This window comes from Ornithorhynchus anatinus, chromosome 13, assembly GCF_004115215.2.
Source record: "Ornithorhynchus anatinus isolate Pmale09 chromosome 13, mOrnAna1.pri.v4, whole genome shotgun sequence".
In the NCBI taxonomy this organism is placed as follows: Eukaryota; Metazoa; Chordata; class Mammalia; order Monotremata; family Ornithorhynchidae; genus Ornithorhynchus; species Ornithorhynchus anatinus.
Window position 1 is genome coordinate 2220436 of NC_041740.1, and position 27732 is coordinate 2248167.

Consider the following 27732-nt stretch of genomic DNA (forward strand, 5'->3'; position numbering starts at 1 on the left):
CAGCCGGCGCTCAATAAATAACCGACACGATCGAAGGCTGATGTCCGCCGCCCGTGCCGCCGTGCTCTCCCAAGCGTTGAGTCCGGTGCCCTGCACGCGGCGAGCGCTCGACAGATACCAGCTGAGGAAAACTGACGTCCACCCTCACCTGGTTCACCGTCCTCTCCCCAGTGCTCGGCGCGGGGACCCGCACCCGGTCGGCGCTCAATCGACACGACTCAACTAGGAGGGAGAGGGGATGGGGTTCCTTTCGGGAATGAGGTAGAGAGGCTTCGGGGACCCCCCTCGCTGCCCCCAACACAACTGAAGAAGAGGAGGGGAAGCAGGGGACGGGTGAAGGCCCACACGCACCCTCACATAGGCGCTCCCCCCCCCAAAACTCCCCCCCCCCCCAACTCCCACTTCTGGACACAGAGAAGCAGCGGGGCTCAGTGGAAAGAGCCCCGGCTTGGGAGTCAGAGGTCATGGGTTCGACTCCCACCTCGGCCACCTTTCAGCTGGGTGACCGTGGGCGAGTCGCTACACTTCTCTGGGCCTCAGTGACCTCATCTAGAAAATGGGGATGAAGACTGTGGGCCTCACGTGGGACCCCCCAGGGCTTAGAACGGTGCTCGGCACATAGTAAGCACTTAACAAATACCAACAATATTATTATTATAACCCACTCCTACACACCTAAACTCCCTCACACTCCCACACCGAAACTCCCTCACCCCCACACATCCCCAAAAGTCCCTCGCACGCTCCCACTCCCCCAAACTCACACTTAAACTCCCTCACACTCCCACCCCCCCAAAACTCCCTTACAAACAGTCCCACTCCCCCAAACTCCCACACCCCAACTCCCTCATACTTCAAGACCCCCAAACTCCCTCACGCTCCCACAGACCCCCCCCAAATTCTCTCTATCCACACCCCCAAACTCCCTCACAAACACTCCCATTTCCCCTAAACTCCCGCACCCCAACTCCCTCATCCTCCCACCCCCTCCAAACTCCCTCACCCTCCCTCAGACCCCCAAATTATCTCTAACCACACCCCGTCACACCCCCCAACTCCCTCATACTCACCCCCCCCCCAAGACCCCAAACTCCCTCATAAACACTCCCACAGACCTCCCCAAATTCCCTCCACCTCCCCCCTCCGACCAAACTCCCTCACAAAGACTCCCACAGACCCTCAAACTCCCTCCACGGCCCCCCAAACTCCCTCACAAACACTCCCACACAGACCCCCCAAACTCCCTCACAAACACTCCCACACAGACCCCCCCCAAATTCCCTCCCTCACCCCCCCAGAACCCCAATCTCCCTCACACTCCCGCCCCCCTCAACTCCCTCACAGTCCCCCCCCGACCCCCCTCAAATTCCCTCTACTCACACTTTCCCCCAACTCCCTCACAGTCCCCCCCAGACCCCTAATCCCCTCTACTCCCACCCCTCCAAACTCCCTCACACACCCCCCCGGACCCCCAAATTCCCTCACACCACCCCCCCAGACCCCCAAACTCCCTCACAAACACTCCCCCAGACCCCCAAACTCCCTCCACCCCCCCTCCAACTCCCTCGCAAACACTCCCCCCCAGACCCCCCGAATTCCCTCTACTCCCACCCCTCCAAACTCCCTCACAACCCCCCCGGACCCCCAAACTCCCTCCCTCACACTCCCCCCGCAACTCCCCCCAAGACCCCCTAACGGCCTCCCCCCCACCCCCCCAAATTCCCTCCCAGACGCCCCCACCTCCTCCCCCCCCCCGCCCCCCTCGGTGCCCCCGGCGTGGGCAAGGACCACCCACCTTCTTGTAGTGCTTGCCCAGCCAGACCCGCGCCGAGTCCAGCTGGGACACGGTGTCGGGGCTCTCCCAGAACTTGGCGGCCGGGCCTCCGTCCTTCCGGCGGCACAGCGCCACCCCCGCGGCCGCCGGGCCTCCCGCCGCCCCCGCGGGGCCCGCCGCGCCCGGGCCTCCCGCCGCGCCCGGGCCTCCTCCTCCTCCGCCGCCTCCTCCTCCTCCGCCTCCTCCTCCGCCGCCGCCTCCTCCGCCGCCGCCTCCTCCGCCCGCCGCCGCGGCCATTGTTCCCGCCCGGCCCGGCCTGGCCGGCTGCGCGCGCACCTCCCCCCGCGCCGTCGCCGCCCCCCCCCGCCGCCCCCTCCGCCCGCGCGCGCCCCGCCGCCCCTCCCCCCCCTCGGGCCCCGCGCTCCTCCAACCCCGGCCGCCCGCCGCGCGAGCGCATGCGCCCCGCGCCGCCTCCCCGCCTCCCCCTGCCTCCATCCGGTCCCCCGCCCTCCCCTTCCCCGCGCACGCGCGCCGACGCCCGACCCGCGTGCGGCCGTCGGGGTGCGCGCGCAGCCCGAAGTCCGTCGGTGGCGCCCCCCCCAGGATGCGCGCGCAGCCCGAAGTCCGCCGGTGGCGCCCCCTCCCAGGATGCGCGCGCAGCTTCCGCCCGGCCCCGGGCCGCTCGAGGAGAGGATCATGGGAAAAAAGCCATTTTTCTCCCCCCCCCTTTCTTGTGCCCTGAGAGAGCATGGCGCTTAATAATACCAACATTATTATCCGGCCACTCGTATAATAACAATAATGATGATGATGGCATTTGTTCAGCGCTTATTATAACGATAATAATGTTGGTATTTGTTAAGCGCTTACTATGTGCAGAGCACTGTTCTAAGCGCTGGGGTAAACACAGGGGAATCAGGTCGTCCCACGTGGGGCTCACAGTCTTCATCCCCATTTTCCAGATGAGGGAACTGAGGCCCAGAGAAGTGAAGTGACTCGCCCACGGTCACACAGCTGACAGGTGGCAGAGCTGGGATTCGAACTCATGAGCCTCATGAGCGCTTCTAGGCCTGGGCCTCCTCCCTCGTCCTTCCCGCCCTCTCCCACCAGTCGGGCGGTGGTGTCCATCCATTGGGTCGGGAGCGACTACCAAGCAGCGTGACTCCGTGGCAAGAGCCCGGGCTTGGGAGTCCGAGGTCATGGGTTCGAATCCCGGCTCTGCCACTTGGCAGCAGTGGGACTGTGGGCGAGTTCCTTCACTGGGCCTCAGTTCCCTCATCTGTAATTTATTTGCCATCGTTTTTACGAGACGTTCTTCCCCTCGACTCTATTTATCGCCATCGTTCTCGTCCGTCCGTCTCCCCCGATCAGACCGTGAGCCCGTCAAACGGCAAGGGACCGTCTCTATCTGTTGCCGACTTGTTCATCCCAAGCGCTTAGTACAGTGCTCTGCACATAGTAAGCGCTCAATAAATACTATTGAATGAATAAAATGGGGATGAACTGGGAGCCTCACGTGGGACCACCTGATCACCCTGCCATTGTTCTCGCCTGTCCGTCTCCCCCGATTAGACATGTCTCTGTTGCCCACTTGTTCATTCCAAGCGCTTAGTCCAGTGCTCTGCGCATAGTAAGCACTCAATAAATACTACTGGATGAATATCTCCCACAGCGCTTAGAACAGTGCCCTGCACAGAGTAAGCGCTTAACAAATACCAACATTATTATTATAACCGTGGTACTTGTTAAACCTCAGTTCCCTCATCTGTAAAATGGGGATGAAGATTGGGAGCCTGATGACAGGGCTTGGCACATAGTAAGCGCCTAACAGATGCCATCGTCATCATCATTAGAGCTCCTTGTGGGCAGGGATTGGTGTGGTTTAGTGTTGGGTGGCACTTTCCCGGTGCTCTGCGAGGCAGGAAGCGCTCAATAAATGAGTGAATGAATGAGGGAGGGAGGGAATGAAAGAATGAGGGAGCAGCGTGGCTTAGTGGAAAGAGCCTGGGCTTGGGAGTCAGAGGTCATGAGTTCGAATCCCGGGACTTGTCACCTGTGTGACTGTGGGCAAGTCACTTCACTTCTCAGTTACCTCATCTGTAAAATGGGGATTAACTGGGAGCCTCACGTGGGACAACCTGATGACCCTGTATCTCCTCCAGCGCTTAGAAGGGTGCTCTGCACCTAGGAAGCGCTTAATGATTATTTTAATAATTATGGTATTTGTTAAGCGCTTCCTAGGTGCAGAGCACCCTTCTAAGCGCTGGGGTAGATCCAGGGGAATCAGCTTGTCCCTCGTGGGGCTCACATTTTTAATCCCCCTTTTTACAGATGAGGTCACTGAGGCCCAGAGAAGTGAAGTGACTCGCCCAAGGTCACCCAGCAGACAAGTGGCGGAGCCGGGATTAGAACCCACGACCTCTGACTCCCAAGCCCGGGCTCTTTCCACTAAACCACGAGACCCGGGCTCAACAAACGCCAACATTATTATTATTATTATTATTATTATGAATGCTTCCCCGGGCAGCACGTGGGCGAGGGAGCCACCGGTGCCCAGAAAACAAAGGGCAGTGCACTTCGCTGTCCTCCCACTAGGTGGCGCTGGGCCCTCGCTGATATTGCAGCGATACAAACCGCCTGCTGGATATTAATCATCATTATTAATAATGATGTTGGTATTTGTGAAGCGCTTCCTATGTGCAGAGCACCGTTCTAAGCGCTGGGGGAGACACAGGGGCATCTGGATGTCCCACGTGAGGCTTACGATAATAATGGTATTTGTGAAGCGCTTCCTATGTGCTGAGCACCGTTCTAAGCGCTGGGGGAGACCCAGGGGCATCGGGTTGTCCCACGCGAGGCTCATAATAATAACGTTGGTATTTATGAAGCGCTTACTATGTATGTGCAGAGCACCGTTCTAAGCGCTGGGGGGGGATACGGGGGCATCGGGTTGTCCCACGTGAGGCTCCCAGTTAATGTTGCTATTTGTGAAGCGCTTACTATGTACAGAGCACCGTTCCAAGGGCTGGGGGGGGATACAGGGGCATCAGGTTGTCCCACGCGAGGCTCATAATAATAACGTTTGTATTTGTTAAGCGCTTACTATGTGCAGATCACCGTTCTAAGCGCTGGGGGAGATACGGGGTCATCGGGTTGTCCCACGTGAGGCTCACAATAATGTTGCTATTTGTGAAGCGCTTACTCTGTACAGAGCACTGTTCTAAGCTCTGGGGGAGATACAGGCAGGGGCATCAGGTTGTCCCATGCGAGGCTCATAATAATAATGTTATTTGTTAAGCGCTTACTACGCGCAGAGCACTGCTCTAAGCGCTGGGGGAGATACGGGGTCATCGGGTTGTCCCACGTGAGGCTCACAGTCTTAATCCTCACCCAGAGTCATCCAGCCAAAAAGTGGCGGGGCGGGGATTAGAACCCATGACCTTCTAGGTCCCAGGGCTGGGCTCTATCCGCTAGGCCACGTGGGAGGTTGAGTCTGAGCACTCCAGGGGGAAAAGGAGCCAAATGAGTCTCGGTCGATTGTAATAATGATGATGATGGGGGTATTTAAGTGCTTGCTGGATGCCAGGAACTGTACTAAGCGCTGGGGTGGATTCGAGCAAATCCGGTTGGACGCGGTCCCTGTCCCACGTAGGGCGACCCGAGCCTAAGCCCTAGGCTCGATTAGACCGGAAGCCCGTCAACGGGCAGGGACTGTATCCGTTGCCGATCTGTACATTCCAAGCGCTTAGTACAGTGCTCCGCACATAGTAAGCGCTCAATAAATACTATTGAATGAATGAATGTCTTGCATACCCGTCAGTCGGTCATATTTAGCGAGTGCTTACTGTGTGCGAAGCAGTGGGAGAATACAAAGAGTAAAAAGACACATTCCCTGCATCTCACGGCCTCTGGGGAATGTGGTGGAAAGGAGGGAGGGAGGGAAGGAGGAACGGCTGCAATTTTGGGAAAAGTCATTACTACCGGGAGTCCGGACGGGCCTGTCGGTGTTGAAATCCGAAATCTGCTCCTTTATTGGGAACTTTCACTCGCTCTTTTTATTGCTGGCCTTGTTTTCCTTCTGCCGTTGTGCCGTTTTTAACCAATCTTTCCTCGCGTGTCCCTCACCAGTCATCTTCCCCTATTTTTAGATCGTACGACTTTTGGAAGGCAGGGAGTGTCTTTTTTTTTTTTTTTTTTTTAAATGGTATTCGTTAAGCGTTTACTACGCGCCGGGCACGGTGCTAAGTGCCGGGTAAGAGACGGGCTCTGCAGGTCGGCCACAGTCCGGGTCGAGTCTCGATCCCCATTTTACAGATTGAGGGAACGGAGGCCCAGAAGAGCGAAGTGACTCGCCCAAGGTCACCCAGCAGGCAAGGTTCGAGTCCAGAACCTTGTGACTCCCGGGCTCCTTCCGCTGGGCCACGCTGCTCCTCGACTACTATTACCCTAATAATAACGACGGTATCTATTAAGCGCTTCCTATGTGTCAAACACTGTACTAAACGCTGGGGGAGAGAGAAGGGAATCAGGTCGGACCACAGTCCCCCCGTCCCACCCGGGGCTCACGGTCGGAATCCCCATTTTAGAGACGAGGGAACTGAGGCCCGGAGAAATTAAGTGACTCGTCCGAGGTCACGCAGCAGATTCGCCGTCTCCGGGACCCACCCGGAGCTCACCATCTCGGCGAGACCGAATCCCCGTTTCCCCGCGGAGGGAACCTGAGGCGCCAAGTGACTTGTCCCGAGGTCCCGCAGCCGGGGACGCGGCGGGGCCGGGATCAGAACCCAGGTCCTCTGGCTCCCGGGCCGCGGGAATCCGGGCAGGGGTTTCTAGTAGCGCCTCGAAGGCGACATCACGCTTTCCGGGCCCCGCTGCTGCTGCTGTAGCTTAACTGGGTCAGTTACCACGTGTGGGTGAGAAGGAAGCGAGGACAGAGGGAAAAAAAAAATGACAGCTTGAAGGAGAGCAAGAAATTTTAACCCCCCAACTGCCTAGTAGACGCAGAACATGCGAGTCACACTAGATATCCTATTGTAAGCACTTAATTACCACACTTATCATCATTATTACCCTGCAGCTTTCTCTGAACCGACAACTCCACACTGCCAAAGTGCTCTCCGATATCTGTTTCTTCCCCCCTCCCCCGATGGTATACGAGTGCTTACTGTGTGCCAGGCGCCGTACTGAACGTCGCGATAGATACGAGCCAATCAGGTTGGACGCGGCCCCTAACCCACACGGGGCTCGCAGTTTTCATCCCCATTTTACAGATGAGGGAGCCGCCCCGGGTCACGCGGGAGACAAGCGGCATTAGAACCCAGGTCCTTCCGACTCCCAGGCCCGGGCTCCATCCGCCGGGCCCCGCTGCTTCTCAGTAAGTTCGGCGTGGGCGGGGAACGTATCTGTTTATTTCTGTAGCGTCCTCTCCCAAGTGTTTCAGTCCAGTGCTCCGCACACAGTAAGTGCGCAATAAATACGACTGAAGGCACGGCGAAAATCCAGGCAGAGGAGGGGAAGAGTGGGGATGAGAAGACAGGTTATTTTTTTTGTCAGAGCTCCACGTTAGCATGGAACGTGTGCAAGCATTAACGTTCGTCCACTCGACCGTACTGATTATTCATTCATTCAATAGTACTTATTGAGCGCTTACTACGTGCAGAGCACTGGACTGAGCTTGGTGCAGAACACTACTAAACGCTTGGAAAGTACAACTGGGCAACAGATAGACACCATCCCTGCCCAACGACGGGCTCACGGTCTAGAACGGGGGGGAGACGCAACACGACGAGCTCAAGACCTGGCCACGAGTGCTGACACGGGGCCGTGTGTCCTTCCGCCGTTGGTAAAGTCCCATTCCACCCACGCGCGCCCGAGATGATCGAGCACCGGTGTAAACCAGTTTTCCATTTCCCCGACTGTTGCTTTCCTGTTTCTGCCGGGCCGCAGCAGGGGCCTAGGGGGTGGAGCCCGGGCTCCTGGGTTCTAATCCCGGCTGCGCCACTCGTCCGCTGGGCGACTCTGGGCCGGTCAACTTCCCGGCGCCTCAGTTCCTTCGGCTGTAAAACGGGATTTGAGGCTGCGGGCCCCAGGTGGGACGGGGACTGCGTCCAATCTGACTAGATCGTCTCCGTCCTAGGGTTTAGCACACAGTGCTCAACTGTATATATTTTCTTTACCCTATTTATTTTGTTAATGAATTGTACATCGCCTCGATTCTATTTAGTCGCCATCGGTTTTTACGAGACGTTCTTCCCCTCGACTCTATTTATCGCCGTCGTTCCCGTCCGTCCGTCTCCCCCGATCGGACCGTGAGCCCGTCAAACGGCAGGGACCGTCTCTATCTGTTGCCGACTTGTTCATTCCGAGCGCTCAGTACAGTGCTCTGCACATAGTAAGCGCTCAATAAATACTATTGAATGAATGAATGGGGGTAGGAAGGTGTCTGTTGTTATACTGTCCTCTCCCAAGCGCCCGGTACGGTGCCTTGCGCTCGGTAAGCGCTCATTAAATACGACCGAATGAATGAGTAGCGCTTGATAAATGCCCAAAAGACAGTAAGCTCCTGAAGGGTAGGGACATCTCCCGACTCAGCTGGACTCTCCAGAGCAATCAGTGGAGCGCTTTGCACGTAGCGGACACTCGGAGGGGCAGCGTGGCTCGGCGCCTGGAGCGCGGGCCCGGGAGTGGGAAGGACCCGGGTTCGCGGTCCCGGCTCTTCCCCGCATCCGCCACGAGACCTCGGGCAAATCACTTTTCACTTTCATTCAGCAGTATTTATTGAGCGATTGCTACGTGCAGAGCACTGGACTTCCACAAAGCGGAGGGAGCGAGCCCTCCCACCGGCCAGCGAGAACCCCGTGCCGGGTTCCCCGAGGGCGGGAGCGGGCGAGTCGCCTCCGGCTGAGGCCCCGGAGGACCGCCCCACCCCCGCCCCAAGACGCGGACGTTTCGCGGGGAGCGAAAAGACCAAAGACCCCCCTCGGTAGGCTTTGGTAAACTTCAGGTTTATTTTTTTTTTTTCCTTAGCTTTAGTGTTGAGCACAAAGCGCTTTGAAGTAGTTACTCTCCATCGTGTCTCGGTCCGGGACTTTTTTTTTTTTTAAACGCGCTTTGCCGCTTTTAGCCATTCCGGTAGCTAGGAGTCCCCGCCCGTTCATCTGCGGATCGTCGGTTCTCACCCGCAGAGCGCCCGTCCAAAGGAATGACACTAAAGTAAAATGATAGAGGCAGAAAAGTATGTACAGACAGACCGGTTCTACGCAAGGTGACGAAGGGGATCCGCGGGGTGGCGGGCGGCGAAGGAAGGAGAAACAAAAATCGAAGGGTGACGTGAATTGGGCGCCGGTGGACTCTCTGAAATCAACGTGGTGGCCGGACGGAGAGCCGTTTCCCATTTTGCCGCTGAGGGTGGCTCTAAAAAGGGTCACAAAACCGCAGGACCGAGCGGGGCTTCCGGGTGGCACGGACGCGACAGCCAACGTTCCCTTTCCCCGCCTCTCCTCCGACCGGTTTCTCGTCCGCGGAGGAGGAGGAGGAGGAGGAGGAGGTGGAGGTCTCACCCCCCTCCGGCTAGTCTGGGAGTCCGGGGAACGGACAACCTGGAATACGGGAACGGGCGGCGAGGGGAGGGAAGGGCGTCGCCGGCCGCAAGCTCTGGTCTCACACCCTCGAGGACCGCGCTCTAAAGGAGCTCCCCAAAAATGGCTCTACACCCCTTCTCCTCCCCCGGAACCCCGAGGGGATCCCGCCGGCTGAAACGCGGCGGTGGGAATCCGCGACGCGACGGGCCCCCCCGGCTCCTCCTCCCCGCGGACGGCACCGGCCAGCCCGGGGGACGACGGCGGGGGGGACGGCTCCCGCCGTCCAGCCCGCTCCCTCCCTGCTGCCGGGACGGTCGGCCGCCGTCCAGTGAAACTCGACGCGCCCGGAACGGGACCTCCCAACGGCGATTCCACCCAAATCTCTCCGGAATCGGCCGGAGACCCTCGACGCCACCGGGGGGCTCGCGGGTGAGAGGGGACGGGGGGGGGGGGGGGCGGACGATGGCTCGGCGTGGCCTCTCCCCGGCTCTGCCCCGTCCCGTCGGTAAGGCGGCCCCCGACGAGGCCCGGGACCCGCTCCCGGGAGCCCGCCGGGATCCGGGAAGCGGGCGGGGCCGGGCGGCCCCGCTTCGCCGCCCGCGAGTGACGGGACGCTCTGGGGGCCGAGAGGGGTGGGTGGCACAGATGCACGGGACGGGTGGGGGGCGGGTGGGGGGGGGGGCGGGCTGCCGGGCCCCCCCCCGGCCAACGCCGGGTCGCCCGAGAGCCAAGCGCCTCCCGAAAGGCAGGGCAGAGCAGCCCCTTGCGCTGCGTCTCTGACCCCCCCCTCCCCTTCGGGCGGGTCCCGTCCCCGCCCCACCGCGTCGGGTCGGGTGGGGCCCGGGCCCCCCTCCCCACCCCCGGCTCCCCTCCTGCCGGCCGGGAGACCGGCGGGCTTTTCTCTCCGGGCTACGGGGCCGCTGGGCGGGCGGGCCGGCCCCGTCCCGTAGCCCGCCCCGAGTCGGCAGATCCGGGTCCTCCGGGCGGCGGCTCCGTGCGCCGGTCCGTCCGTCCTTCTGTCCGTCGAGCTCGGGCCGCCGGGCGGCGGGGAGGCCGGCCTGCCTGCCGGCTCGTGCGTGCGTGAGATCTAGAACCCCGCGGTGGGCGGCGGAGGCCTCATCTGTTCTTGAGCAGCCGGGCCGGGAAGCACTCCCGGCCGGTGAACCCGTCTACGCGGCCGCCGCCGCCGCCTCCGGCCGGCGGGGCCTCCGGGGAGGCGTCGCCGGCGGTCCCGGGGCCGGGCTTGCGGTGGGAGCACCACGGCCGCGGGGCGGCCGGGGGAGGGCGGGGCGACGGCCGGTCGGGCCGGTCCAGGAGGGCGCGGCACGTGGCGTCCGAGAGGGGGAAGGTTCGGCGCTCCCAGGGCTGGACTGTCTGCGGGAATCGGGGGGAGGGGCCGGGAGGCGGGGGGCGGGGCGGGGGGCGGGCGGGCGGAAAGGGGGAGACAGAGAGAAGCGACGTTAAGGGCGCGGCCTGGGCCGACCCGCCCCGGGGGTCCCGTCCTTCCATCCGCCCGCCCGTCCATCCTAACGTCCGTTCATCCAACCACCCGTCCGTTCGTCCAACCACCCAGCCGTCGACCCAACCGCCTGTCCGACCGTCCGTCCGTCCGTCCGCTCGTCCCCTGGCAGGAATCTATTGGGGGGGGGGGGGTCTATGGGATCGGGGCCAGGGCGCACCCAAGCGTCACAAAAAGCGAAGAGGAGACCTGGCCGCAGGCCCGGCGGGAGGCCGCTCAGGGCCCGGGGCCCCCGGGGGATTCCCTGAGCCGGAGCCCGGGGCGAGTCCCCCTCCCTCACCTGCACGGCGTCCTCCGGGGTCTCCGGGGCGGAGGAACTGGTGTCCTCGCTGCAGGAGGACAGCACGCGGGTCCGGTCCTTGACGGCCAGGGCCGGCCACAGGCTGCAGAGCTCGGGGCTGGGGGCGCCGGCGTCGTTGAGGCCGTCCGGGGACGGGGGCCGGCCCGGGGCCGACGGAGTCCCCCGCCCTTCGCCCTTGTTGGAGGACCTGCTGCGAGCCGGAACGAGAGCGGACCGCTGAGACCCCGGAGGGTCCCTCGATGCCACCCGGTCCCACCCCCGCGGGTGAGAGGACGGTCCTCCGTTGGAGCGCGACGCCGTTCCCCGGCGTCCCCCGGGGCGGGGACGCCGGCGGACGTTCGGCAGACGCGGACCGGACCGCCGGGAACCGGTCCTCGGTCCCGAAAGCCCTCGGCCTCTGGACCGTCGGCTCGTTACGGGCAGGGAATGCGCCCGTTGTTCTACTGGACTCTCCCAGGCGCTTAAGTCCAGTGCCGTGCACACGGTGGTGACTCAATAGCTATCACTGACCGACCGAAGGCCGGGAGAGACCGTCGTTTCTCTCAGCTGCGGGGATCTACTCGTCGTGACACTTCCTCCGCCCCCGGATCCCACGGTGGCGTGTCCCCCCCAAGGACAGACCCCGCCCCTTCGGTCCCGTGGAGACCGTCCCAAGAGTCGGAGGGGGGGATTACTTAGCCCAAGAAGATTTCTCCCTCTCCTTAAGACTGTGTCCAACCTGGTTATCTCGTATCTTCCCCGGTGCTCAGAACAGTGCTCGGCACATGGTAAGCGCTTAGAAGATACCATTCTCATCATCAAAGCCCTGCATCTCCCTTCCCCCCAAACTCCGGAGCCAGAGGCCCAACGGCGGGCGGTCTGGGAGATCCCACCCGGTCCCAAGACGGCCTCGCCGGCCGTCACTTCCCGGCGCCCCCCTGCCTGGGCGCCGAGCCAGCGGGCTCGGCCCGCGACGGCCCGCCGGGCCGCCCCAGCCGGGTCCCGGTCGGCCGGCCCGGCGCGGTTCTCGGAGGGATCGTTGTTATTAATGGAATCAGTTGAGCCCTTCGTATGGGCCGGGCACCGTACTAAGCGCGGGGCCGGATTCAAGCAAATCGGGTCGGAGTTTCTGTCTCGCAAAAGGCTCGGTCTCCGTCCCCGTTTTCCGGGTGCGGTAGCCGAGGCCCGGAGGCGGGAGGTGACCTGCCCGAGGCCACGCAGCAGACGAGGGATGGGGGCGGGGGGACTACCTGCTCCCTCTTCTGTGAGAGATGGCCGCCGCCGTCCAGGAGTCCCAGCGGGAGCGCTCCAATTCTTCGTACTTGGTGTGGTGGTTCCGGTAGGCCTCGTCGGAAGTGTCCTCCAGCTGGATTGGAATTCAGAACTCGAAAAAATAAGACATCGACCCCAAGGGAAACGGTGAAGGGGCCCGCCCCACGTTTTACCCGCTAACTCGCAGGTCCGCCCTTGGTGAGGTGACAAGGACAGAAGGATGCAACGATTCGGCGGAACGAGCCGTGCATCTCGTTTTCCAAAGCACTTCCTCGGGACTGTGAGCTTATGGCGGGCGTGGAATCTGTCTGTTGCATTGTAAATATACGAAGATGATAAATGATAACGGTACTTATTAAACAGTGTGTGCAGAGCACGGTTCTAAGCGCTGGGAGGATACAAGGGGACCAGGTTGTCCCACGTGGGGCAGACAGTCTTCATCTCCATTTGACAGATGAGGGAACTGAGGCACAGGGAAGTGACTTGCCCGAAGTCACACAGCAGACTAGGGGCGGGGCCGGGATTCGAACCCATGACCTCGGACTCCCAAGCCCGGGCTCTTTCCACTGAGCCACGCTGCTGCTCTGCTAAGCTTCTCCTAGCACCGTGGCCTGCACACGGGAAGCGCTCGACAGATACCACCGATCCACTGACCGCCCCTAGACGAAGGTTGTAGAGGACAGGGGACGTCCCTTCCCACGTGCTTGGATTTTGCTCTCCCGCGCGCTTAGTACGGTTCTCTCCACACGCGAGGACTCAATAAATACCCCCGGATCGATCGATTCCCTGGGCTCCGCAAAACCCCTCGAGGCCGGGAGGAAATCTACCGCGGCAACGGGAGGCCTTCCCTGACCAGGCCCTCATTTCCTGTCCTCCCTCTCCCTTCTGCGTCGCCCTCGCGCTTCCCCCGCTTTATTCGTCCCTCCCTCGGCCCCACGGCCCTCACCTCCACATCCGTCGCTTATTAACTGCTATTAACGTCCGTCTGCCGGCGCGCTTAGCGGATGCCGCAGTTATTAACACGATTATTCCGCCTCCGCCCCACGAAACCCAAAACCCGTACGACCCTCTTGCGCTTACCTCGCAGTCCCCCTCATCTCCCGCCTCCAGCTCTTTGGGCTCCACCAGTCTCCAGCTGGAGGGGGAAGAAGGGTCCGTGTCGGGACGCCGCCCACCCATGCGGCTTCGCCCCGACTCGGAGGACCCCCCTCCGAACGCCTCGGCGTTCTGGGCTCCCTCTCTCCTCCCCCTCATCGGGTGACCTGCCCGGAGTCGGTCGCGGCGACCGACCGGCCGCGGTCCGGGGAGGCCTGTCCCGCTGCCCGTCCCGGGAGGTGGGGCGGGAGGAGCCTGAAATCCAGCCTTCGCCCCGAAGCCTCAATCGAGCCACACCGCCGCCGCCGCCCCCTCCTCCCTTCCCCGGCCAGAGCTCTACCCCGTACGCTCGCTGCGGGCAGGGAAGGGGTCCGGGTCGCGTCCCAAGCGCTCAGCGCAGCGCCCCGAGCGCGGTACGCCCTCAATAAATACGACTGAGCGATTCGGCGCCACCGGCCCCGATCCCATCCTGGTTCGGGCGTCCTATTTCATCTCCCGTTCTCGGCCCGCCCACCCTCCGGCGGGGCTACTGGCCGGCAGTGACAAGCGGAGGGGGAGAGATGTCCCTCGGGGGGGGGGGGGCCGGGCGGCCCCCATCCCTTCCCGGAACCCGAAGCTCCCGGGCTACGTCTTCTGCTCCCCCGGAAACCTCGGCGGCGCGGTGCCCTCCGGCCCGCTCCCTCCCACGCCGTGCGCGTGGGGGGGCGGGGAGGGACGGGGACTCTACCTCGGCGTCAGGATCTCTTTGTACTGCAGTTTCTCGACCCGAGCCGCGGCTGCCATGGACATCGGGATCACGATGTTGTTGATGTCATATGAGCTCTCGGGTCTCTTCCTCTTCAGAGCCTGTTTGGGCCCCCGCCGTGGGTGGCAGGAAAAAACAAAACAAAACAAGAGTAGGAAAAAAAAAAAATCTACGTCTTCATGACTACAAACGCCCAGTGGCATCAGAATCAAAAGGTCAGAGCCGCAAAACACGTCACATTAGTCTGTCACTGATCTCAGAACCCAGAAAACCTCGCTCGCTCTAATTCCGTTGCACCGTCCCCTCCCTGGCGTCTAGCACGTCGCCCTGCACACAGTAAGCGCTCAATAAATACCGTCGACGAATCGATCCCTTCCAGGTAACCTCCGTCTCTCCCAACTTCATCTCCCCACAGGCTTCGGGTCAACTAGCGCCTCCGGATCCCGGCCAGTTCTCCTCTGTTGGTAGCATCACCTGTTCTTTTTTTTCCTCGATGGCACGCGTAAAGCGCTTATTATGTGTCGGGCACTGTATTAAGCACTGGGTAGTTACAAGCTAACTCGGGTTGGACGCGGTCCCCGTCCCACTTGAGGCTCATAATCTTAATCCTCGATTTAGATGAGGGAATTGACTCAGAGAAGTGAAGAGACCTCGCTCGAGGTCACCCAGCAGACCAGTGGCGGAGCTGGGATGAGAACCCAGGCCCTTCTGACTCCGGTTCCAGCACATTACGTCCACATCCATAATTTATTATTTCGTATTAACGTCCGTCTCCCCACTCCGGACCGTAAACTCGTTGTGGGCAGGGACCGAGTGGGTCGTTAAGGCGCAGAGAAGCGAAAGGACCGGCCCGAGGTCACACGGCAGACGGTCCGTTTGACCGGCGTCCTCCGGTAGTCGGCAGAAGGTGATTTCGGCCGACCGACGCCTCAGGTGGGCGCGGACGTCCGGTCAGTCGGTCGACGGTGTTTAGCGAGCGCTGCCGTGTGCGGAACGCTGCCCGCCGCGCTTGGGAGAGGACCACGGAACGAGAGAGAGACGGTGACGGCCACCCGCGGGACCACACGGCCGCTCCTGGGCGGGACGTCCCCTGAGCCACGGCTCCCTCCGTCGGCCCCGGGTCCGGCCTGGTCTCCGGGGCCCGGCCGCGGGCCTGCCCCTTGACCTCCTTGGCCCGGAACGGCAGCGGAACGTAAGCGCTGATGCAGAGGGGCAGGTGTGGAGTCTGGCAGCTTCCTGTCGGCCCCGCGGGGAGCCCAGGAGATTCATCTGGAACAGTCCCCGGGGACTCGTGTTCGGGGGAGACGCAACGCCGAACCCAAACCTTCCGCCTAAGCCCTCATTTCCTCTGCTCTCCCTCCCTTCTGCATCGCCCCTGAACTTGCACCTGCTCCTTTCCTTCACCCCTCCCTTCAGCCCCAGACCACTTATGTACATAGTCGTAATGGATTCCTTTTTACGGCAGCCTCCCCCTCTAGACTCTCCGCTCCTCGTGGGCAGGGAACGCGTCCACCAACTCTCCCGAGTTTTTTCGTTTGTTTTTAATAGTCCTTGTAAAGTGCTGATTCTCTGCCGGGCCCTGTACTAAGAGCTGGGGTGGATATGAGAAAATCGGGATGGACGCGGTCCCTGTCCCACGTGGGGCTCACGGCCTCTATCCCCATTTTCCAGACGAGGTCGCTGGGGCCTAGAGAAACGAAGCGACCGCCTCGAAGTCAGCGGATGAGTGGCGGGGCAGGAATTCGACCCGAGGCCTCCGGACTCTTGGGCCGGGGGAACTATCCACAGTGACACACTGCTTCTCTAAAGGAAGGAGGGAGGGAGGGAGGGAGGGAGAAAGGAAGGAAGGGAGGAAGGAAGGATGGAGGGAGGGAGTTCGGCTCTCCCTTCGGGAAGGACGATCTTCCTCGGCGATGCCGTGGCTCTCTGGGGACGGGGCGCGAGGGGACCCAGGAGCCGGCCTGACAGACTCACCGCGGGGTGGCCGGCCGGGGGCTGGGCGGCCGACGGCGCCGTGGGGCCGTCCGCCAGGAAGGGTGGCAGGTGGTTGGCCAGCGGGCTGGCTTTCGGCGGGTCGTGGCCGGAGGCGAACAGGCCGTGGTTGGCCGGCGCCGCTCCGCGCGGGTGTCGTTCCCCTCTGAGAGGCGGGCCTGCGCGGGGACGGAGGACGCCCGTCACCCGCGGAGCCGTGACCTCTCCCTCCGAGGGCCACGCCGCGGACGGGCGTCGGGGCACCTCTCCCCCCTCCGCCCTCCCGGCCCCCGTCGGCGGGCGAACCTACCGGCTAGGGCGATGGGTGACGGAGTTAGCACCGGGTAGGCCGCCGTGAGGACCTGGGCCCCCTGACTCAGCTGGGACATCTTCAGAGCCTTGTACGAGAGTCGATCCTCTTTCAGGAGGGCCTCGAAGTGCAAGTGAAGCGGGCTGCCTAGAGAGAAGAGGAGAGGGCAGATCATTCTGCGGTCCGAGACGCGCCCCCGCCGCACGGGCCGAACCCGGTCCGGCGAGCGAAGGAGGCGGCCTAGAGAGAAGACCATTCGGAGGTCCCAAGAGAGCCCCCCGCCGACTCACGCCACCCCCGGTCGGCCCCGAGGGTCAGCGGACGCGGCGACCGGTCTGCAGGGGAGGCGTCCCCTGCAGCTACGCAGCGCTCTACTCAGAGGCCTTTGGGTCGGCGATGAGGCTCGCTGCCGGTGCCCCCCAAAATGCCAATCCTTCCCCGGGGCAAAATAGCCCATCGGGATCCGCGAGGATCTGGAGCTGTGGGGCCTTGTTGGCTGTCTCTTTTTATTATGGTGTTTGTTAAGTGCTTTCTGTGTGCTAGGCACTGTACCAAACGCTTTTCCCGCCCCCCGCTCGCCTCGCTGCCGACACGTCAGAGGCCGAGTCGGAAACCTCTCGGCGCTAAGCCAGCTCCTGCCACTTCCTGGACTCGGGGAAACCAAATAGGTTGGGGGTGTTTTCTGAACTCTGACACCCAGCTCTCGCCTCCGTCTGCAACCCCCTGGGGCAGCGCCGAGATTCAGAGACCCCCGCCCGCCCGCTCCTCCGCGGCCCGGCCCGCGCATCCCGCGACGGACAGAGGTGCCACGGGGCTCTTTCCGTTCAGGGCCGTTTTTGTTGAAATAAATCAATTAGCAACGCGGGGGCCCGCCCGCCCCCGGCCTTCCCCCACCCCAAGCCAATCTCACGGCCAAGAGGACAGCTGCGTCCCAGAACATTCCCATCCCTTGCATCTGTCCCGCGAGGGATTTCCCTCAGCGATGGGGAAGGACGGGCGTACGCCTCGGCGCCACGCGTCCTATCTACCGCCCAGAGGCCTTCGCCAGTCGCTCCGACTCGCGATCGCTCCTCCGCCGCCCCTCTGGGATTTGAGGGTGCCCCGTCCCGCCTCCATCCCTGGGACGGGCAGAGCGCAGCAACTAGGGAAGGGAGGAGGATGGAGGAGGGAGGCAGGAGGGTGGGGTTTGAAGCCACGAGCCGGAACCGACTGACTCACCGTGAGGGAACGAGAGGATGGGATGGAAACCGGAATCCAGCAGGCCGATCCGCTCTTCTAAGGTCATAGCAGTGACATCTATGGCCTTGACGGTGGCTTTGCATTCGCACAGGATGCAAGTCTGAGGCCATTCGCAGTTACACTTCATGGTGAGAGGTTTCTGAGGCTGGAAGGGAGGAAGGAGCAACAGATGAAGGAGTCCCGATATTCTAAGCGGTTTGTTTGCGATTAATACTGTGACCGCTGCTACTAAAAATGGCATCTATAATAATAATAATAATGATTACGGCCTTTGTGAAGCGCTTATCATGTGTCAGGGACCGTACTGAGCGCTGGGGTAGATATAGGTCAATCGCGATGGGCACGGTCCCCGTCCCATCTGGGGCTCACGGGCTCAATCCGTATTTTACGGACAACTGAGGCACAGGGGACGTAAAGTGACTTGCCGAGAGTCACACGGCAGACAAGTGGCGGGGCTGGGATTAGAACCCGTGACCTTCTGACTCCCGGGCTCTATCAAGCACGTACTATGTGCCAAAAGACACGGCAAGGCTCAGGGCTCTCTTCCGTTTAATGGGTCACGGCCAGGAAGTCCGCCAGGGGCTGCCTTGCGTCCTCTTGGAATGCATTCAAATGGAAATGAGTCATTAATCTCTCTTTCATCCAAAAGGGGTGGGCCGGGCCGATCGAATCCCAATTTCAATCCACCAATCAACCGTATTTATCGAGCCCTGACCGTGGAGCAGAGCACCGCGCTAATTGCTTGGGAGAGGATAAACTAAGAGCGGCGGTAATAATAATAGTAACGACGGCATTTGTTAAACGCTTACTTTGTGCACCGTTCTAAGTGGTGGGGGGATACATGGCGATCCGGTTGTCCCACGTGGGGCTCACCGTCTTGATCCCCATTTTACAGATGAGGTCACTGAGGCTCAGAAGTGAAGTGCCTTGCCCGATGTCACCCAGCTGACAAGTGGTGGAGTCGGGATTAGAACCCATGAACTCTGACTCCCAAGCCCGGGCTCTTGCCACCGAGCCACGCTGCGGTAGACACATTCGTTCCCTGCCCACAGCAAGCTTCCAGTCCGGAGGGGGAGACAGACGTCAATATAGATCGGTCAGGGACGGGTAGGGCCGGGGCCGAGGGAGGGGCGAATAACGGGAGCGAATCAGGGCGACGCAGAAGGGAGTGGGAGAAAGATTTCGGTGTCACTCCCTCCCTTCCTAGCCCTTTAAACAGTTCTGCCATCTGTTCCGCGTGGCGAGAGGCTCAGCTCGGGGAGGGTCCCCGTCATTATTTACAGATCACATCTTACGGGTTAGCGACGTCGCCCCGTGCCTTCCACGGAAGACGGGCGGCCGAGGAAGGGAGGTGGGGGTGAAGGGGTTTTACGAGGGTCCGGGCCGACCCGCTTCCAGCTGGTTGTCTGTGGCAACCTGGCTCCTTCGATTTGGCTTTCCCCTCCGGGGACGGAGTGGAGAGCGGGGAGAAGGGGCGCTGAGGAGGTCTGTCCCGGGTCGGCAAACCCGGAGCCTGGGCAAGTCACGGGGTCAAGCGAAACCATCAGGGCAGCCTAGTGGATAGAGCCCGGGCGCCTGCGTACCCGATTTCTACTCCTCGCTCTTCCTTTTATTTTCTTTTTTTAAAAAAGACAGCATTTGTTAAGAGCTTAGTCTGGGCCAAGCACGTAGGGGTAGAAGGAAGGTGATCAGGTTGGACACGGTCCCTGTCCCACCTGGGGCTCACACTCTTCACATCTGTAATTTTATTTCTCTGCATTGATGTCTGTCTCCCTCACTCTATACCGTGAGGTCACTGTCACTGCTTATTGGCGTACTGTACTTTCCCAAGCGCTGAGTACGATGCTCTGCACCGTTAAGTGCTCACTAAACACGACCCAAAGAATCTCCATCTAGAAAACGAGATGGTGTCGACCCCAACGCTCGGGAGAGTGCCAGACACAGAGCAAGCGCTTGACGAATACCGATTTTCATTTAAAAAAAGGGAGCCGACAGTCCGCCGGGGGAGAGAGACGTGGAGATCCATCAGCGGGAAGGCGAGGCCGCCCAGGGTTCCCACCTACCTTTCTGCTGAGGTATGAGACCGCGTCGGTGCGGAGTAGCCGGCGCTTCCTGTATCGGCACAGAGGGCGGCTCCGGGCAGCGATGCAGCTGCTGTCGGGCGGAGAGAGAGGGTTGACTGGGGAGTCCCACCGCTTTCGCTTGCCCGGGCTCTCGTCGGGGCCAGGGTCGCTAGCCGAGGGGTTAGGTCGCGAACTGCCGGCCGGAGAGAGACAATTCACACGCTTAAGCGTCCCGCCCCCCGCCCTCGCCCAGGTCCCCTCCGAGACCACCGCGCCGCCGGGCCGGGCCCCGGGAGGACGACGGGGTCCGAGGGTCGGCTCCCCTCCCGGAGCGGAGCTCCCCAAAAGAGGGATGGCGAAGTACCCTCGTTTCCGCTTTTACTGACCGGGGAGGGAATCCCACGGACCCCAGAGACCGATTAATACCCAAGCCAAAAGCGAGGCAAATGCACACACGCAAACACACACACCCCTGCAGAACCTCCTAGAATTCTTGGTTCCGATGCAATTTTTAATAAGGGAACCCTCCCCGCCCCTGCTCCCCAAAACCACCTCCAAGGCCCGATGAGAGGAGCCCACAGGCCTGCTTCCCCAGCCCCAAATCCCGGTATTTCCAAGACCCGCTCGGCGTGTGTCACAAAAAAAACCAACCAACCGAAAAAAAAAAACCACCCAGGCAAATCGGAGTGACCTTCGCCCTCCAGGTTCTACTTAATCCCATCTCCTCATCGGAAGACCCGTTTCGGTGTCCTACTCTTCTCACCCCTCCCATCGAGCCACTGGCCAAGGCCCCCTTCATCCTCCGCTCTCCTTCCCGCCGCAATGGCTTCTTTCACATCACCCGTCCTTCCCCGACACCCCCGGCCGTCTCCACGGTCGAAAGTCTCCATGCCGGTTTCGCTTCCTCCGGGAAACCTCCCGAAACCAGACGGGACGGCGAGGGCGGCCACCTCCCCCGGGGCTCGGTCACGGGCCCGGCCTCCCCGGGAGCCGGGACTCCTTCCTAAGGAGAAATGTGGGGGCCACGTCCGTCTTTCTTATCTCGGGCCGGCGAGGGTCGGGAGGGAGGAGATCCCCGCACGGGGTCTCCGCCCTGCTCGACTTCCCTTTTCCTCCATCCTGCTCCCTCCACCCCCCCGGAGCTGCCGGCCCTGCCCTCCCCGGACCCTCTTCCTCCTCCTCCTGCTCAGGAGTTACCCGCTGAAGTTCGGACAACCGGCGGGCCTTTCTCCGTCAGGGGTCTTAAACGAGGACGGCACCGGTTAAGCGCTTACTACGTGCCAGGCGCCGTTTTAAGCACTGGGGTAGATACAGGGTAATCTGCTTGGACACAGTCCCTGCCCCACGTGGGGTTCACAGTCTTCACCCCCATTTTACAGATGAGGGGACTGAGGTACAGGGAAGTGAAGTGACCCGCCCCAGGTCACACAGCCAGGTGGTGGAGGCGGGATTAGAACCCAGGTCCTTCTGATTCCACGTCCTATCCACCAGGCCGCGCTGAAATGTGGCCCGGGCATCGGCAGTAATGACGCCATAATGATCATCGTCATCCGTGGCATTAACCGAGCGCTTACTGGGTGCAGGGCACTGTACCGAGCGACTGGGAGACTACAGTACAACCCAGCCGGGGGACGCGTTCCCAGCCCATCACGCGCTAACAGTCTACAGAGGAAGGCGGACCTTAAAATAACTGAGTAAATTACGGGCGAGCAGCGTGGCTTAGTGAAAAGAGCCCAGGCTCGGGAGTCAGAGGGTCACGGGCTCTAATCCCGGCTCCGCCACGCGTCTGCCGTGTGACCCCGGGCCAGTCGCTTCGATTCTCCGGGCCTCAGTGCCCTCATCCGTAAAACGGGGGTCGAGACTGTGAGCCCCACGTGGGACTCCGCCCATCCCCATCTGCTCGTCTGCACCCCACGCTTAGGACAGTGCCTGGCACGTAAGCGGCGCTTGACAAATACCGGGATCGTCACAGCATCACTACACGGGGCGCTCCAAGACGGTCATCCCGCCTAGGAAGGAAAAGCTTGGAAAATGCGGGTTCATTCCGAGTCACCCAACCCGAAAGTAGCTCAGTACCCTGCGGCCCGGGGGCCCAGTTAAAGCCTCCCACTTAGCAACCGACTGCCCGAAGACACCCAAAACGGCCGGAGTCCTTTTATCAAGCCTATAAATTCTAATGAAGGCGATCCGCCTCATTCTGTCCGGGCACGACGGGAAGCAGATCCCCGAGAAAACCCCGCCTTCGTCTTTATTTTCCGTTGCCTGGAAAAGGCTACTGGATCATGATTCTCGGGGGGGGGGGGGGGGGAGCCGGGGGATGTTGTGGTGGGGAGCATTTTCATCTCGGATTATTCCTCAACTGCACCGCTTGACGATTCCGGGGATTCGCCGACACGGTTCCTGACCCGGCAGTCTGAGATCCCCGGTTTCCTGAGCGGCGTTCCCGAGAGGAGGTGCCTGGGCGGTCTCCGGCTGTCCTCCCTCCCCTCCCCAAACCCGTACCAGGCGCTGCTCTGCGCTTTCCGACCTCCCCTTCTTTCTCCCCGCTCCCCCTGACTCTGCTATTTACAAGGCATCCTCCTCAGGCTGCTTTAAAAAAAAAAAAAAAGCCCCAAAAACTGACGAAGGGATAAAAGATGACCTCTCCCCCTCCATCTTCCCGCCCCCATCTCCTCCCTCCGGGGAGTACGGCCCGTGGGTCACGGAAGGGCCCGGAATGGCCACGTTTCAACGTCGCGACTCGGAAAGGGAAACTACAACGCCCCCCCCCCCCCCAAAACACCGAGGAAAAATATAGCAGCGGGCTAGGAGGCCGACAAGGGGGGATCTGAGAGCCCGAGGCCGAAAAGGGTGTGTGACATCCGGCCCCGCGGCGGGGGACGTGGGAGGCCGCGTGCGCTCGGCCCCGGATCGAGGGCCGGATCTGCCCTGGGACCGGAGGACTCAAGCGACCGCCTCCCCTCTGAGATCCCGGTCCTCCCGCTGGAGCGGGGGGTCCTCCCCGGTGCCCCGAGCAGACGCTTCCCGGGGAGGGCCGGGCCGTGGGGCCGCGGCTCTTGACCCGGGTCTGTGTCCCGGGAAGGAGCGGGAAAGCTTTAGGCAACAGATCGGCAAAGGGCGAAGCTCCACTTTTCTTTTTTCAAATGGTATTTGTTAAGCGCTTACTACGTGCCAAGCACTGTTCTACGCGGGGCAAGGGTGGGGGGAAAACTTGGGCCTGGATAGTGGAGTCCTGAAAACAGAAATGCTAGTCTTGGGCTCAGCACCCACCTACCGAGTTAGACTGGACTCTCCAAGCGCTTAGTACAGCGCTCTGCCCCCAGGAAGCGCTCAGTAACCGCCACTGGCTGATTGCGTGCCGGGCACTGTACTAAGCGCTGGGGTTGATACCCCACGTTGGACACAGTCCACGTTCCACACGGGGCGCACGGTCTTAAATCTCCGTTTTACAGGTGAGGGAACTGCGGCACCGAAAAGTGAAATGACCCGTCCAAGATCACGCGGCAGACGAGAGGCGGAGCCGGGAGGAGAACCCGGGTCCTTCTGACTCCCGGGTCCGGGGTCCACCCCCTAGGCCGGGCTGCTCCTCGGGGGAGGATCGGCACGACGAGGCCGCTCGGGGACCCCCCTGCCCTCCCGTTGCTGGATCGGGGGCGGGCGGGAGACTCCGGTCTTCCAGTGGGGGATGGGACGACTTTTGGGAAAAGCCGGGAGCCAGAGGGGAGGTGCCTAGGGAACGAGAGTGCTGACAACATCTGTCAAACCACTTTCGGGAACAGGTCTAAATTTAAACCGCTAAAATTAAAGGCTCGAGGTGCATTTTCTGAGGAGGGGGAAAAAACAACTGCCCGAAACTTTCTGGCTCGACTTTTCCAGACCTGTCTTGCCTGGAGGAGGAGGAAGGGGAAAAGGAGGGAGGAGGAGGGTACCTAGACCATCCAGAAAGGGGAAAATCTGAATAACGGGGTTGGGGTTGAAGACCGCGAGCCACACGTGGGACAACCAGATGACCCCGTATCTCCCCCAGCGCTTAGAACGGTGCTCGGCACATAGGAAGCGCTTAACAAATACCAACATTATTAAGTCACTTCACTCCTCTGTGCTGCACTTCCCTCCTCTGTAAAATGGGGATGAAGACCGCGAGCCTCACGTGGGACAATCCGACGACCCCGTATCTCCCCCAGCGCTCAGAACGGTGCTCGGCACATAGTGAGCGCTTAACAAAACCCAACCTTATTGTTATTGTTATCATACAGCTCCTGTTCCACATTGGGTTCACACTCTCAATCCCCATTTTTTTTTACAGCGGAGGGAACCGAGGCACCGAGGTGACTCGCCCTCGGTCACAGAGCAGACGAGTGGCGGAGCCGGGAGTAGAACCCAGGACCTTCCAACTGCCAGGCCCGGGCTCGAGCGGCGACAGTCGGCTCTTCCCGGCCGGCTGCTGGCGGATCCCGCCTCCGGGCAACGTGTGAGCCTCTCTCCCGTCTCTCCCTCCCTCCGCCCGGCCCTGGGGCGTGGGCGCTCGGGGCCCCGGGGTGAAGTCTGGCTTCTGGTGCCAGGAACGGCCAAGGACGACGGGGTGGAAGGGGCAGAGGCGTCTCCCCGGGAACTGACGGCTTGGCTCCGGGTCCTCTATCTCCGCCTCTGCTACCAATGGCGGGGCAGGTCCTCTCCCCACCCCACACCCCTCCACACGCGCTCCTCCCCGCCACGCCGCCCTCCCCCGCCCCCCTCCGACGCCGGAGTCGGAACAGGTCGGACCGGCTCGAGTCGGCCAGTCCGTCCACGCTATTTATTGCGGGGGCTGGGGTCGGGGAGATGGAAGTGCTCGACGGTGTCCTTGCCCTCGAGGAGAGAGGAGGCAGAAGAGACGCACACACGCGGCGGGTGGGTACGCGTGTACCCCCGATTCCGTGGCCACCCACCGAGGACACGGGGCCGGGGAGGCGGACGGTGAAAGCTACGGGGCAGACGGGAGGAAGGCGGGGTTGGTCCGAAAGGACCCGAGGTGGCGACTCGGATCCCGAAGCCGTGTGGCCCGGCGGGAGGAGGCCGGGCCCGTTCGCTCCGCCCGTCGCCTCCCTTCTCCGGGCCTCGGGTCGCTCGTCGGGAAAATGGCGATTAAGCCTGGGAGCCTGTGGGACGGACTCCCCGTCCGTCCCGATTGGCGGGAAGAGGGGGGAGGCGAGGAGGCTACCCTGTAGACCGGAAGCTCGCCGCGGGCAGGGAACGTGTCTGTCCTAGTGCACTCTCCCAAGCGCTCAGTCCGGTGCTCTGCACTCAGGAAGCGCTCGGTAAACGCGACCGACTGAGGAGAAGGGCGAGATGAATGGGATGATCCAGGCGGGGCCGGAACAGGGCCCGGAGAGGGGCGCTCTGAGCTCGCTGTGGGCCGGGAACGGGACGTGACTACCGCGCCCGCTGCACTGTGCTCTCCCAAGCGCTCGATCCCTAACACCGACGGACTGTTGATGGACGGGGAGCTTCCGCTCTAAGCCGGTAGGCCATGTTGTTTCCCTTTCTGGGCGCGCCACAGCCTCCCGCGGGGGGGGTCTGCCGTCTGGGCGAGACCAGCACAGTCACCGCTGGCTCCTCTTCCCATCTGGCCGGGAAAAAAAGGAAATGGGCGGGAAATCTCCCAACCCCCACCCTCGGGGTCAGCCTCCTCCACGGCAGCCGACAAATAGCCGGACGGAGAGACGGGAATTCAACTTCCTCGTCCTTTCCTTGTGTTCCCCGGGAAATCAGCGGCGGAGAGGGCCCAAGGGCAGAAAGGGAAGGGCAGGGGCCCAGGCGACGGTCCGACTTTATCGCGGGCTCCTGGAAATTCGGGGCTAGACAACGCAGAAGACAAAAAAAGCACACGGCTTTCGACCTGCCGTCCTTTCCCAGTGTGCCACGGCCGAAAAGGCTGTTGCATCTCGTTTTCTGGATTGAATATTGACAAGTTTGGGAAAACGGCGCTGGGAAGCAGCGTTGCCTAGAGGGAAGATCCCGGGAGTCAGAACGATCCGGGGGGTCTAAAGATCTGCCGCTCGTCTGCTGTGTGACCTCGGGCGGGTCACTTCACTTCTCTGGGCCTCGGTTACCTCCTTCGGAAAACGGGGGTTGAGACGTAGAGCCCCTTCCGGGACGGGGACTGTGTTCGACCTGAGTAGCTGGCATCTAACCCAGCGCTTAGTACAGTGCCTGGCACGTGGTAAGCGCTTAACAATGCCATTTTAAAAAAAAAAAAGTCCACCTAGATACCAACGCACACTTTCTCTATTAAAGGGGATCAGACCGTAAGTTCACTGTAGGCAGGGAACGTGTCTATTAACTCCGTTTGTGTGCTCTCCCAAGCCCCTGGTACGGCGCTTTGCACACAGTGAGCGCTCAATAGCTACAACTGATGATCATAGACTATTTCGGAGAGCCGGCGCCCAAATTTCTCCTAAAACAAGGGCTAGGCCATCCTAAGAGGAAGTGTGGAGGGGGTCTGGCCGGTTCCCTTGGGGTAGTTTTAGGGCCCAGATGCCCAACTCCGCGGGGCAATCCCCTCAGCTGGCTCCCAGGCCCTGCTCTCCGCGCATCCCAGACCAGGCCTGAGAGTTTCCCGTCGGTCTGGAAAGACCCAAAACGGAGCCAACCTTTTCTCTCGGAAGCCAGCCTGTCCCCTCCCCATCCTCATCCTGCCTAAAATCCCCACCGTCCTCTCATCCCTGGGTTCAAAATGCCAAGCTGGTAACCCTGCTTCCGTGGGATTAAAAAACATTTTTTTTTTGCCAGCGACTACAAAATATCTCCCGGCCCCTCGGACTGAGTCAGCGGCCGATTCAGATCCGACGACGACTCTCCCCTCCTTCAAAGCTTTATCCAAGGCCCATCTCCTCCGAGAGGCCTTCCCAGACTACGCCTCGCTCTTCCTCATCTCCCACTCCCTTCCGCGTCGCCCTGACTGGCTCCCTTTGCTCTCCCCCCGCCTCCTGTCCGTATCTGTAATTTTATTTCTTTGTATTTTTGTCTGCCTGCCCCGGTCTAGACTGTGATCGCGTCGTGGGCAGGGAATGTGACTGTTTATTGCTGCGCTGTACTCTCCCAAGCGCGGAGTACCGTGCTCTACGCACAGAAAGCGCTCAATAAATACGACGTACTGGACGAACGCTTCCCAGGGTCACTGCGGTCGAGTGGCCGGCTCTGTCACCTCGCCCCCGCCCAAGCCAGCTCCACGTCCACCGGGCCGGCGAAGACACCCCGGCCCACTTTCCGGACGCTCCACCTCCGTCTGGCAGTGCCCGGAAAGGGCCTGCGATGCCCGCCCTTACTCGGGTATCCCGCGGGGAGCGAGGAGCTCCATTTCAAAAAGCCAAACGGTAAGAAGAGCGAGAAAACCCACCGGAGATGGGGCTCATTCGGGGGAGCGGAAGGCGGGGCGGAGGGGGGAACGCCACCTCCTAAAATCACGGCCGGGGCCGCCCGGAAGGAATCCGGGAGGAAAAGGACGGCCAGGCCCATCTGCCGGCGTTCGGCTCTGAGCGGCAGAATCCCGGGTCACCGTGGCATCCTTCCCTTCGCGGCTCCTAGGGGACGCCTGGCCCCATTAGCACGTGACGGGTTTTTCCCCGCGCTCCAGCAGATTCCCATCGGACCCGCAGAAGCCCCGTGGCGGAACTGCAGGCGGAGCGACGGGGGGGGGGGGCGGTGGGGCGGGAGGTCCCGGGGCCCCGAGGACCGCCGAGCCCCCGGCCCGCCTATCGCCGCTCCTCATCTTTCGTCTCGGACGGTCCCCGGGATCGGATACGTCTACGGCCCACGCGGAAGGTCGGCCGGACCGCGCCCTTTAATCTCCGAGGCCCAAGCCCTCTGTCTTTCAAATTCAGGGCAGTCCCGGACCCCTTCCCG

General features: G+C 61.6%; 2 protein-coding genes and 1 long non-coding RNA gene across 3 annotated transcripts in view; 1 reads left to right on the forward strand and 2 right to left on the reverse strand.

Annotated features, from left to right (window-relative positions):
- SMARCC1 (SWI/SNF related, matrix associated, actin dependent regulator of chromatin subfamily c member 1) overlaps positions 1-5906 on the reverse strand; it is an 81725-nt gene extending 75819 nt beyond the window's left edge. Inside the window, exons 1-2 of the mRNA XM_029078080.2 lie at positions 5900-5906; positions 1796-1962 (exon numbers count right to left, since the gene is read on the reverse strand). Coding sequence (XP_028933913.1) covers positions 1796-1962; positions 5900-5906 — 174 coding nt within the window. The remainder of the gene's footprint in view (positions 1-1795; positions 1963-5899) is intronic.
- A 4133-nt stretch (positions 5907-10039) lies between these two features.
- LOC103165830 (KAT8 regulatory NSL complex subunit 1-like) overlaps positions 10040-27732 on the reverse strand; it is an 80961-nt gene continuing 63268 nt past the window's right edge. Inside the window, exons 5-13 of the mRNA XM_029078081.2 lie at positions 19849-20041; positions 17765-17930; positions 16547-16693; positions 16240-16415; positions 14248-14366; positions 13506-13560; positions 12404-12519; positions 11154-11364; positions 10040-10728 (exon numbers count right to left, since the gene is read on the reverse strand). Of these exons, the coding sequence (XP_028933914.2) occupies positions 10471-10728; positions 11154-11364; positions 12404-12519; positions 13506-13560; positions 14248-14366; positions 16240-16415; positions 16547-16693; positions 17765-17930; positions 19849-20041 (1441 nt within the window). The 3' untranslated portion in view covers positions 10040-10470. The remainder of the gene's footprint in view (positions 10729-11153; positions 11365-12403; positions 12520-13505; positions 13561-14247; positions 14367-16239; positions 16416-16546; positions 16694-17764; positions 17931-19848; positions 20042-27732) is intronic.
- Positions 24616-27220, forward strand: LOC103169556. The gene is made up of 3 exons (XR_485763.3): positions 24616-24738; positions 25136-25350; positions 26620-27220. It is a non-coding gene; the product is annotated as an uncharacterized LOC103169556 (long non-coding RNA).